Below are 13,354 nucleotides of genomic sequence, written 5' to 3'. Positions count from 1 at the left end.
AATTAAACTAGCAGAATGTAAATGTCTTCAGTCATGACTTTGCCGTTTTTATAACATACCATCAGGAATTCCACGAGGATTACATCTCGGACTTCTGTTGTTTATTTTTTTTATCAATAACATAGAAAGATATTTTTAAAATTCTTAATTAGAAATTTTACGGACGATAGTAAAATTAACAAATATTAATGACAGCCTAGAACTGCAGGATGACATCAATGGACATGAAATCTATTGTGTGAACAACTAATTGTTCTTTTACGTGAAGAAATGTATCGCAATATCTGTCATCAACTGTCAATGAATATTCAAAATGTACTTCTTTAAAATTATTATTTTTCTTTTAAAATAAAACACCAGTTCAATTTCTTATATTTAATGCCGATCGGGTTTCGCTACAACAGTAAGATGTTTTATCAATATAATAAGTTTAGATGGGTTGCAAGAAATTGGGCTGAGTTCCGGTGGAAGGCGTTGTAGAATTCGGTAAGGTGTTTCGAATATCGTGGTCTTTGTCAATAAGGATCTTTTCCGATAGCAGACGCAGAAATTTTTTTTAAATAAATTACTAAGAAATAATTAACACTCGACGAATAAAAATTAAATTTTGGTATTTTCCAACTTATAGTAATACTATATTATTATATTTGGTACAATATGAAAGCGTAAAAATGTTACCACGGAATTATTATGGAATTAAAAATGGGTTAGCAATTTTCAATGGACCTAAGTATTTTTATGTAGGTAATCCATATATCTGAAGGACCTATATCAAACAAACGAATGACATTTTCTAAAAAGAGAAAGTTAAATTTAGAGCACCATACCATGAAATATTATTTATGTAAGAGATTCCAAACTCGTTTACTTGGTCAGACCAAGATGTCTTTTCCCAGAGTAATTGCACAATATGAAATTCTTGAAGTGCAGTTTTATTAGAAAACCGCTTTGCCACAGTGTAACCGCCATGGTTTACGATGAAACTCTTTATTAAATGTCATTTGCGAGCTATCTTTGCCTTCATCTTCCTTCAATCCACTTACATAAAAAGGCTCGCTTCTTTCGCTTTGTTTCTATATCTAATAGTTTTGTGAACAGTCGACCTCACGTCCAAAAAGAATGTTTCTAATATTATCTTATTTAATAAATCAATACCAAAATATCATCTGAAAGCATAAAATTTGTTAGTGGGTACTTAAATACCTGCCTAATTAATCATAAGCCGTATATTATATGTGCTTAACATATTTGTATTTCAAATAAAAAAATATACAGTTTGTCCGAAGAAACTTCAATTATCTTTTAAAACTTACTTCAGGTAGGTAGGTACAATAATATTGATATAATAAGAATAGGAATGTCCAAATAAATAGAAGAATTTCACATTTGTATAAAAGTTCTTGAGTAAATCATCCGCGGAAACGGATCGTACAAAAAAATTTATAAACAGACGAAATGCAAAACGGTCGAGTTAAAGCAGGACTTCAATATGCTCAGTCAATAAAATAATACTAATAATAAAACCAAATATTAAATACTTGCTAACAAATATGTGAAAATCGACTTCTTGGCTTTTCAAACCTCGTTACTTGACATAGCAGATTAATTGACATAGTTGGCTTATCCTCTCTCCTTGCTATTCAAAATGTCATTCTAGGAAGGCAACTTCTTCATCGTCTGGAAACAAGTAATCATTACACAAAAGAGTAAAAAATAACACTACTAACGACATACTCAAAAAAAAAAAATTTATTCATGTTGGTCAACAAACGCCAGGTTTTATAACATATAATAAATTACACGTAGAATTAATAAATGATTATTTAAAAATGACTAAATACTATCATATAATACTATCGCAGCAGCCCCAGCTTGGTTGGCATCACTTCATCGGCTATTTTTATTGGCACGCCGCAACTCTACGCGGGCTTTAAATCCTCCTATCGTATGAATTTGTTTATGTTTTACTATCAGAAATTTGTGAATCTAATTGATTTGCAGTTTTTTAATGTTTGTCAAATGAATTACTAACTTTGAAAGCAGATGTAAGATTCTTTCATATTTTAATAAAGTAAAACGGAAAAATATTAAATTTCTTATTACAAAGATAGAGGATTTTTTTTCGATTGGTTTGTAGTTGACCTATCGTTTTTTTTTTTGTAAACTGTAAAAATACCACTTTATATGAAAGTGAAAAACATATTTTATTACACATACGTATTATAAAGGTACTTGTTACTTCACTTTGTTCCATTTCATATAAAATTAATTCATAAATAATTCACAAACTTTTGCAAATCTTTCACAAACATGTACATTTTTACGGTCGATGAATTTTTGGATATATTATAATTATTTGGGAGTGAATGGTAAGTTTTTAGATGCAAATATATAGGGCGATAACTATATTTATCTAATTATATTGTTGTGATTACGTCTCAGTTTAGTACTGATTTGACCCTGTTGATACAAAAAGTAAGCTTCTTGTGACGTCGCATGGCTCCTTGTGACATTGGAAAATTAAAATTTTGATCAGTATTTTAACTGTTAAAACTAACTATAAAAAATATTTGTCTATGTATTTAAGTTAGAATGGTATTATTGATTTTTTTAAATGGACTGCATTTCCTCAAACATAATAGTTGATCAACTTTTCCAGCGTTTCAAACAATCGTATCCAAAAAATCGGTCGGTCGTGACTCGTGAAAAAACAATTACATTCCATCTACACGGATTTCTAAAAAACATTCATAAAATGAATTTCGAACTGCTTATAATATTATATTAAGAAGAAGTTGTTGAAAATCTGTTTTAATGGCAGGAATCTGCCCTAATAATGAATACTGTTCGCTAAAGAAGGAGAATGCGCAACGAGGCATAAAAACCCAGAAATTGATCACGATAAGAACATTAATATAAGATAAAATATAATAAGCAGTCGAAACCTGGTAATAGACATGAAAAAAAAGTTTACACGGAGTTTAGTTACAAGAATGCTATAATAACATATCTCGTAAATAAATATTAATCTCAGATTTTATTATTATTTTGAATTTGTTTCATTTTATACTTTTTTTATAAATTTAACTTCTTCACTTCAATGTTCCACTAAATTTAATAATAAATAAATAACTATGAAAATAATCCAGTTCAAGTACAATAATAATTTAACTCAAGAAAAGTATTTTCTTAATAGATCAAATTCTAATAACTTGAGAATATCATTTAAAAAATATATTATTTAAGTTGACTTTGATGTAACGCTGTAAAAATTTACATTTTTAGGCTCAGCTAAAAACAGAATTCTACAAAAACAGAAGTCTCAAAATAAACATACAACTAAGCTGTAAATACTTAACTTAAAAATTCAAAGGGTTGAATGTTTCAAAGAAAAATCTTTCATTTCTACAAAATATAACGAAAAAAAAATAACGCTTACTTACAAAAGTTTTCTAAAAGCGGCATTTATTTATACTTTAAACGTCGGTTTTCTCGACAGTCTGAATTGCCTTTAAAATACTCACAAATAGACTAATAATTTAAATTGACGTCCGTGCTTTATTTTTAGATGTTTGCTTTGAAATAAATCATGATTTAACCAGTCTCCGGAATCTTTTGCTAATCTGGCGATTGTTCTAAACTACCTAGCTACCCATACAGCCAGAATTTACCGTTTTAAATTATGTAAATTAGATATTGATGAAATAAAATATCTCTTAAAACGATCTTCGCTGTTATCAGTTATGTAAGTTATTTTACAAAATCTAAATGGGATAAACCAGGTTATTCTGACTTTACACTTCTTAATCTCCGTTTACCAGTTAATCGTTTTTGAAATTTTTCAATATTTAATTTTTTTTTTAAATTTCAAAGAACTTGAATAAATCATTAAATTTTAAAATTATGTTCTGTGAATTTTCTATTCGGGTTGTGTTATAACATCATTATGAGACAGTAGTTGCTGACAAAACTTATACCATAGCAGCACATTATCTCAAGAAATCTCAAAACTTAACTTAACTTTAAAATTTGAATTTTTTCAAATTCCGTAAAACAAATTGCCTTTAGGACGGGGTGTTTAATAAAATTTGAAAAAAATTGTAAAGTTACTGGTCAACGATGAAATAGTAACAGAAGTTGAATAGAACATTCACAGAACTTGAATTATGACTTTTAAATTTGTTGAATTGTTGAAACAACCCGTCCTTAATTTTAAATATTTCCCCTTCGTCAGACTTAAACAAAAAAATATGCTGTTTCTTAGTAATTTTTTGTTTGTTTACCTCCTATATTATATTATGTAAAAAGCCCAAAGGCGTTAATAATTTAAATAAATAATGAACGACCACAAAGTTTTTTTACATTCTACAAAAAACAATACATATTGTGACCGTAAATTCACAATGCAAGCGAAAACTGGTGAAGCTACATCATTTTATTTTTAGTCAATTTTGCGTTGTAATTTTATGATTTAATGTTTTCGAGTAAATCAAGTCCGAAGTTGGAATTTTTTTGATCAAAATTGAAAAGAAAATCTCTCACTGGGGGGCTAATATCAGCTGTTTACTGTATTTTATAAGGCGTCACAAAATTAGCGAATCTCAAACGAAAATTTGAAACGGAACAATCAGAAAAAGATACGGTCGCATCTAGGAATTGAACCCGGGACCTTAGCCTTGCCGAAGCTCTGCTCTACCATTGTGCTAACTCGACCCTCTTTCCATCGGTCATATTTAACTCTATCGTACGTCGACTAGGAACTACCTCTATCTTCATTTTCTTAATGCATATTTGATGTATCATACTTATATGTATCATACTTCGACTAAGAACTACCAACATTTTCCTAACGCATATTTTATATTGGTAGTGCTTAGTCGATGTACGATTCAGTTAAATATGACCGAAGGGTTGAATTAGCTCAGTGGTGGAACATAGCCCCGGCAAAGCTAAGGGCCTGGGTTCAATTTCTAAATGTGACCGTATCTTTTCTGATTTTTCTGTTTCATATTTTCGTTGGATAGTCGCTTTAATTTTATTCAATGATTAAAAAAATGTATAATGCTCAGATCGAAAAATAGTTTTTTTGTATTCTTTAATGTGATGATGATTCACCAGTATACGGTCTTAACTAGTTCTGACTGCTCTAAACTGTCTAGAGCAAGTGAGATTGTTTAATTAAAAATTCTTTCCGCATACTTGCAAAAGTTCTAAATTAATGAGTATTTGTGTTTTTGCAGATCTTCCTCCTCCCCACATGTTAAAGTGTCTCCGAGAGCGGCCCCTGGAGTTGTTGCTGTCCGCGCCAATCCCTGCGCCGGATTTCTCCTACGCCTTCGGACCCAGCGTGGATGGCGTTGTAATTGGTGGGTCTACTTATCTCATTATTATTTGATGTGCATGTATTTATATAAAAAAATATTCGCCGCAGATCATTGCCTTTCAATATAAGAAATTTATATCATCAACAAAAATACGACGTCTTCTATCCAATGACAATACAAAAATTACATGACACGTTATGTTCATACAATTTTGCACCACTTATGAAAAGTATAGCCAGTCATTCAAGTATGTCCACTGGGCCTAGTTTAGTGTAATCACGCTCGTTGTCTATCAAATATTTATACAAAACAAATACACCGTATTTTTATTTAATAAAGTAATGTTGGTACCTACTTTATCGATTGTTTGTTGTGATTCATATACGTGGATATCAGTTTTAACATTATGAGTGTCAAAATTAAAAGTTCACCGAACGTGAATAATTTTACTCGTTTATTTTGTCCCGTGTAAAAAACACATCGAAGAGAATAATTTTTAGTTATTTTTAGTGATGTGTATTACAAATTTATGTGATCATATACACATGACATAAATTACGAATCTTTAAAATAAATACATGAAAAGTTTAACAACGATTTATTTTAGAGGTCTTGCATAAAATGCATAAAAGCCAATGTTGAAATTGTCGATAGACCTAGAGATGTCGCATTGGACTCTCATGCAGATTTGAATGAACACCAATGTCGCGAATAACATGACACCTTTTGATTATTATATAGAGATAGCAAATCAACATTGCGCGTTTTATCTCTTTTCCACTGCTTAAGATTGTATATCGTCAATTCGCTTGTTTGAAAACATAGTTAGAAGTAGAACACATACTTGATGTTTTATGTTTGTTTGTAATGTGTTAATTCTCAAGACAAACATATTTTCCTTTGAAGTTTCTAAACAAAAAGAACTATGGCATAAAAATGCGTTTTTTACAAACATTCCTACTTCTTCATTTCCGTTTTTTTTTTTTTTTTAATCAGCGTTTTAGCGGGAAAGTAGTGTCATTAGGTTGGCGAAGCCGCCATGATTGTATCACCGCTGGGGAAGAAAACAAACAACAAGATGGCGGCCAGAACACAAAGGATGATTAAAATGTAGCTATGAATTTATTCACGCTTCAGCGGGATTAATCAATTGATTGATGGACGCCGATTGTGCAGACAACAAGTCCAATTTGTAAGATGCCGGCCATCCTTCTTACCTTCCACGAGGGCTTTCTTAAGAACTGAGAGATGATTATAAATAACTGGTTTTACTTACACACACCCAGCTTTTAAATGATACATTGGGATCCAACAATGTCGCATTTATTGTTTTTTATAGAAGCAATCTTAAAGCGTCAACCAACCATTTTAAAATAAAACAATTTTATTTTAGCTTCTTATAAACAGCTTAGGTCTACAAATTAATATTTTGGTACGAAATCTTGTTAAGGGATTACCCTGAGACCGAATTTACAATGAAACGGTGTACTCCTATGCTACGGATGAGAAGATCCGAAATTACTGCAAGATCAGGTTTAATAATAGAGGATTAGGGAAGACGTAAGGGATTTACTAGGAAGACATATTTTTTAATTATTTGAGTCGGAATAACAAATGGGTACTTAACAGATTATTAAAAATTTGAATAGAGCCGTTCACGGAGAAAACTTAAAGTAATAAAATATTGCAAATTTTTTAATAGTCTCTTCAAATTATTCCTAATATGGCTAAAAACGGTATTGCATTCTATTAACGAATGAATTCTTATGTGTCCTAATAAACTTTAAGTAAAACACGAATGAGATTTCGCGATGTCGGAACAAGTGTTCATAAAAATTCTAATATTTTCGCATTTTAATATTGTATATTATCAGGACAAATGCAGGTGCATGGACGTGTATTACGATATAAAAGGAATGTAATAAAAATTTAACAGGAAACGGTCTGAAATTTCGCTAACCGGATTTTAATAAATCATCAATACTCATTTTTCTCCGTGTAAGATCCAAGAGTGTGTGGATTTCTATCCTCTCTGCCACGAAGTTTGAAGAGATGGCCAAATATTTTAGTACTCACCCTCATAGGTTTTGGATAGTGTGATATCCTGAGCTCACTCACAGATGGTACTAGATTAGTCTATTAGGTTACCCATAAATCACGTTAGATGTCGAGCATTGTAGAAAGCCCATTGTCATCACAATCTTTCACAATAAAAATCCAAGTGTTTTATTGAAGCCGGAGTTTTATTTAATATAAGAGTATGTGAGAAATCCCTTAGACTCAACAGACAGTAGTTAATTGTAAAAATAGGTAACGTAAGTAATTCAATGTTTTTCTTTTTCAAAACGTCCAATGAAATTTGTCGATATTCGTTTTTCTCTTTTGATCACTGTCAATTTATTGGATGGATAATTTCGTTTGAAACTCTTCCAACATTTTGTCGTAAATATCTTACAACTGAATACTGTCGACAATCCACATGTTTTGTTGATTCACATCACTAGCAATTACCATTTAAAATGCTCACCGTAACATTTTATTTTAGGAAAACATTTCGTAAAGCCGTTTTTTTATGTCTAAAACCCATTATCAAACTACTTCATTAATATTGTACTCAATTTAGGAGGTGGGATTTATTGGATAACTAACACAGTGTAGCACAACTTAGCAGAGGTATCTTTTTAAATGCATTTGCAGATCATAATGCATCTAATTCGAATATAGTAATTATTTTCAATTTTCATTTTTATTTGTTTGATAATAGTTTAATGTTTCATTAATTAATTTTATACCCTATTCATCAAGTAACTGAGTAAGTAATAATGCCTTGAATCTGCCAGACACAGGTGACATGGTGCAGGGGCAGGACAGCGGCTACGGCAACTACTACGGTGACTACCCGGGGGGAGGGGGAGGGGGAGGGGCGAGGGCGAGGCCGCCTAGTAACGCCGTCAACATCCTCAACCACGTGCTCCTCAGGAAGAGCGCGGTGGCGCAGCTTACCAAGTTAGTATACTCTTATTCAATCAATTCATCAATATATACTTAATTTTCAATTAGCAAAAATAACCAAATCTTCGACAAAGTACACCCTAATATTCCAATAAAATCACCATCCACGGACAAACACTATTTGTACTATTCAATTAAGCTCTAATCAGATCCCTACACCTTTGAAAAAATCCACACAGAATATACCATAGCATTATATAAAATCAAAACATAATGTTTCTAAAAGAAAAAAAAAATTGGTTTTAAACCACTTTATTGAGATGCTGAAATAGAAGGTTAAAAATATAAAATTAAATTAAATGCAGGAGACAATTACGTGGTAAACAAATGGAAAGGAGAAAGCATGTTGGAGAAGGAGAGAGCATCAAAAACTGGCTGGTGGAGGGGTAGGTTAGGACTTAATTAAAATCAGATAAAAGGATGGTGGTGACCAGGCGGCGAATCATACTATGGAAAGAAGAATGTTTGTGTGAGAGGTGGTCGGAGGTATTATGGATTATGGTGTCAGTAAATGTGGGTTTTCTATAAATGTTAAAGTACATTTTATTGATATTGATAGATACAGAAAGATCTAGAAAATTTAAGCTGTAATTTATGCCTATCTCTCGTGTGGACTGGATATTTGTGGTTTGCTCAAACAATCTGATTGAATCCACGTCGCTGACCACACACAGGCCAACGAATAGAACTGCAAGTCAACCGGATTTTGCGCGGTACGGAGTTTTCAGAGGACACGCACTATAATAATTCTTTACGCGTATTATAGCCGCACGGATCCGTGAATCTATGCATACAAATCCGCTCAAATTAAGGCATTTATTACTTTTTAGAATTATTTAGTAAGTAGGTGAAAGTTTTATAAAATTGTGTTGGTCGAGTAGGTTTAAAGGATTTATAAAAACTGATTCTGAAACGTATATTTTTATCAATCATGAAGAAGAAATTAATTTACTGTGATTATTGACTTTAAAAAAAATAATTTAAGGTCACGTTGTGCAAGAAGTCATAAAATTTTATTACATTTCATCTTGAGTTATTTAATAAAAATATTGCCTACTTTTTAGTTCGATCCGAACGAACGGAAACTCAGCCGCCAATCGAGCATTTTATTTTCCCATTTTACAATCAATATCAAGACTTCAAAACGCTTTCAAGATATTTATTACACGTATGCAATTCAATGCAACCCAAATAATATTGTTGTCCAAGTCAGCCAGTGGCAAGTTGTGCCAAAAGCTCGATCCTGAAAGAGCGGTGAAGCCTTTCACTGATTAATAGCTGGGACTTTATGTCGGGTTGGCTTTGGCTAGAGTTGGGTTTAGTTGGGTTGGGTTCGATGCAACACAATGAATGAACGCGATCGTGCACCCAATCGGCTCCGCTCGATTAATCGTCCGCTTCGAACGTGCCGCGATTATTAACTTTCTCAGGTTTAAAGTCTCTTTTTTGAGGGACCCGAAAGTTGGGCCTTGGACTTTTTGAGTTCCATTGTTCTTGTTGGTTTGAAGCGATGCACTAATGCACGGTAATAATTAATTATTCAGGATGGCTTGGTAGTATTTTACCGTTTTTAACTACTACCGTAAGTAGCAATAATAAAATATTGGTTTGACACTGATAAATTGCACATTTATTCTAGAAGAAAAATACGTAGTTTATTTTTCTCTACTAAATAGGTATATTGTTTATTACTGGTGCACGGGGGAAAATTAGTGTTACTAATTTATTCAAAATTTTTAATTATTGGTAATCCGGTTAAAAATGGGATTGCAGGCCCGTAACGAATGACTTTTTAGGTTTCCTGATAAACATTTATTAAAATAGTAATATATTATTACAATGTCGGAACACGTGATCATAAAAAACCTAAAATTTTCGGAATTCGTAAAAATATATATATAAATAAATTGATATGGTTTTATCCGAGTTTAATATATATATATATATATATATATATATATTTACAATTCACTTTAGTTAATATATTTAAAATATGGGGCAAGATTTTTCTATTTTTCATGCTTTATTATTGTGAAACTGAGTCGAATTCTGATTGAAATGGAGTTAAATAGGTAAGAATTGTGATGCATTGTATATCTCTCCAACAATGTGAAAAGTTCCTTCAGTGCGCATGACTAGGAGAAAGTCAGTTGGATAAAGTAGTAAATATACAAAATTGGTTTGATAAACGTTAATCCTTAATTGCGTCTTGTGATAAAACTGCAGATTGTTGCAAAAAACCAATGATAATGAAAATTCGTACTGTATTTTTACACGGTTTTAAATGTTTTTTCACCTTTTTACACTTATAAATCTTCTTGATTTTTAATTATTATTTTTTTGGTAAACTAATGTTTAAGACAAGTTTTTTTATGCATAGCACAAAGGGTAGCAATTATTTTATAAGCAATAATTATTAGCCTGAAACACTCATCCACATTGAAAAATCTGCGTAATGTATCTTTTATCAAGAGATTTTTCAATGTGGATGAGTGTTTCCGGCTAATAATTATTGCTTATAAAATAATTGTTCTTGATTTTTGTTTGCCATTGTTTATGATCATTTTTATTATTATTTATTTATTAATTTTTAAAAAACATTACATATTACAGTGATCTTTGGCTGTCCAACTAGGAGATTAACCTGTTTTAGGACAGTCAGAAATAGGCAGATTTATTAAATGCGATTCTTGTTTTGTCTAGTGTATTGACTTTTATTTAATTATTGCACTTTATAAATAATTTGAAAAATTTTTTTGGTTGATACAAGGTTGATCTAAAATAATATTTTCCCGATAACATTATTTTTTGATAAATAAAATTGAAAGCGATTAAGATTTTTTAAATTAGTTTGTCTGTGATCTGTGCACATTTTTTGTATCTAGTCACGAATTTAAGGAAGATTTTTTTTTGATTTTATAGCGAAGGATTAAGGATACGAATTTTCAACACAATTCACATTTCTCTTCGACTTACTCATATCCGTTTTTGTATGGACCAGATATGACCTGATGCTGGGCGTGACTCGCGCGGAGGCGTACTTCGCATTCAGCGGCGATGATGTGCAATACGGGATCGAGGCAGACCGGCGCGCCAAGATCCTTCGCACCTTCGTAAAGAACACCTATAGCTACCACCTGTCGGAGATCCTGGCTACCATCGTCAACGAGTACACTGACTGGGAGAGGCCGGTTCAGCACCCCATCAATATCAGGTCAGATTAATAATAAATATATATTTAATTTCAAGTATGTTTATCTGCAGACTGATGTATGACAATATTAATATCTGGTATATATGTTTTTATATTGTTTTTTTTTATTTAAACTTACAGATATTGTTAACCATCTAAAAACAGTGTTTATCTATTTATTGCACAGTGAAAGAGATAGTATGGTTAAATATCGGCGCTCTAGTTCGTTTTTGTCCAACAGACCATTTTTGGTGAAATTGAGTTAAGTATGTGGTTGTTCTCCGAAAGCATTTATTGATACGACACAAGTGAAAAAAAAAAAATTTTTTTTAGTGTGTTTTCAAGACCAGTTTGTCTTAATTACACCAAAATTAAATCAATATTCTGAGCTTGTTTATCCAACTCTGTGTCCTACATTCAAATTAAAAACGTGCTTTCTGCGTAGTTTTAAACATTTGAAACTAATTTTACTTAAAAATAATAATTTCATTACATTAAATCATTTTAGTAAGCTTAGAATGAGCTAATTTCATTGTATATGCGTTTTTCGTGAAAAAAACTTTGAAGCCCTATATCTCCAGATTTACGTTTTGGTCTGTTGGGCAAAAAAGAACTAGAGCGACGATATGCATCTTCAGGCATTGGGCAAATTTATATTGAAACACGTGGTTCAAAAAAAAATTTTGTAATAAAATATTGTCCAAGTGAGCCAAAATTATTCTAGCGTGGAAGATATTATCAGTATTTTCCTGATGAAAACAACATAAAGGATTGAAATTTAAATGGTTTTATCCGTGTTTAGTGACCAGATCTGAATGGCCAGGTTTTACCACCTTTGTATTCCTCATTTCTTTCCCTCTCCAATTCTACGCAAATTGGAGATTACATAGTATCACTGGCTTCAGACTGTTTAGAGCAATTGAAACTTTTACGCGGTATCCATATAAAAAAAATTGCGTTTGTGTTTTCTTAGCATTACAGTTCTTAATAATAATTATTATAAAAAAAGTTTGGGTGATCTATTTAGCGACGTTTTCGTGAAAAATTACCTCAAGGGCGCTATACAAATATATATATTATCCAATATATGTATATATAGATTGCATAATATTAATATAACTGACTTACAACTAAGATTCATAATAATTAGTGACTTCCATCTAGTAACTTATGACTAAAGCTCATAACTCCTGACTTAAAACTAATGACTTACATCTAAGACTTATATCTGGTGAATTGCGACTAAGGCGTATGTTATATAATACCATAGAATACAGATAATAGGTCTTGCTAGTCTCAGCAATGAAGAATTGTTTTATGGGTGTCACAATTATAAATAATTTGCACGATTGATAAGTTTTATTTGCCATCACGTCTAGAACTGACGGAAAGCAAACATGGCGTGTCAATACAAACACGAAATAATCCAATTATTGAAGAAACGAAATAATCCGCTTATCTTCGGTGAAAGGCCTGAAGGGGAGTGAAGGTCGGTAAAAACTCCCTTGAAGATTTATGTAGGTTCAAACTACATACATATAAAAAAGAACCTTTAACAAACATAAATGAAAACAACTCGTCTAGCAATAGCAACAACTACTTGCAATAATCATATTGCTTATTTAAATTTATTTTATTTATTTAAACCTTACCCTCTGGATGGACAAAAAGCGATCATCAACCCTATTCCGAAAAAGGGTGACCGCTCAAACCCGGCTAAGTACCATAACGATAACATCTATTCTATCCAAGGTGATGGAACGTGTGATCAACGAAAAACTGCTCAGATATCTCGAAAAGAACAGAAATATCAACAACCGTCCAG

The 13,354-nt window shown here is 31.7% G+C and overlaps 1 protein-coding gene across 1 annotated transcript in view; it reads left to right on the top strand.

The window, feature by feature from the left end:
* Positions 1-13,354, top strand: part of Nlg3 (Neuroligin 3) — a 725,436-nt gene that overhangs the window by 646,056 nt on the left and 66,026 nt on the right. The window contains exons 6-8 of the mRNA XM_089647690.1: positions 5,241-5,366; positions 8,165-8,330; positions 11,338-11,550. Coding sequence (XP_089503816.1) covers positions 5,241-5,366; positions 8,165-8,330; positions 11,338-11,550 — 505 coding nt within the window. The remainder of the gene's footprint in view (positions 1-5,240; positions 5,367-8,164; positions 8,331-11,337; positions 11,551-13,354) is intronic.

Source organism: Hesperophylax consimilis, chromosome 26 (genome assembly GCF_061612785.1).
Source record: "Hesperophylax consimilis isolate HC1 chromosome 26, BYU_Hcon_1.0, whole genome shotgun sequence".
NCBI classification, from domain to species: Eukaryota; Metazoa; Arthropoda; class Insecta; order Trichoptera; family Limnephilidae; genus Hesperophylax; species Hesperophylax consimilis.
This window is presented reverse-complemented; position numbering and strand designations above follow the sequence as displayed.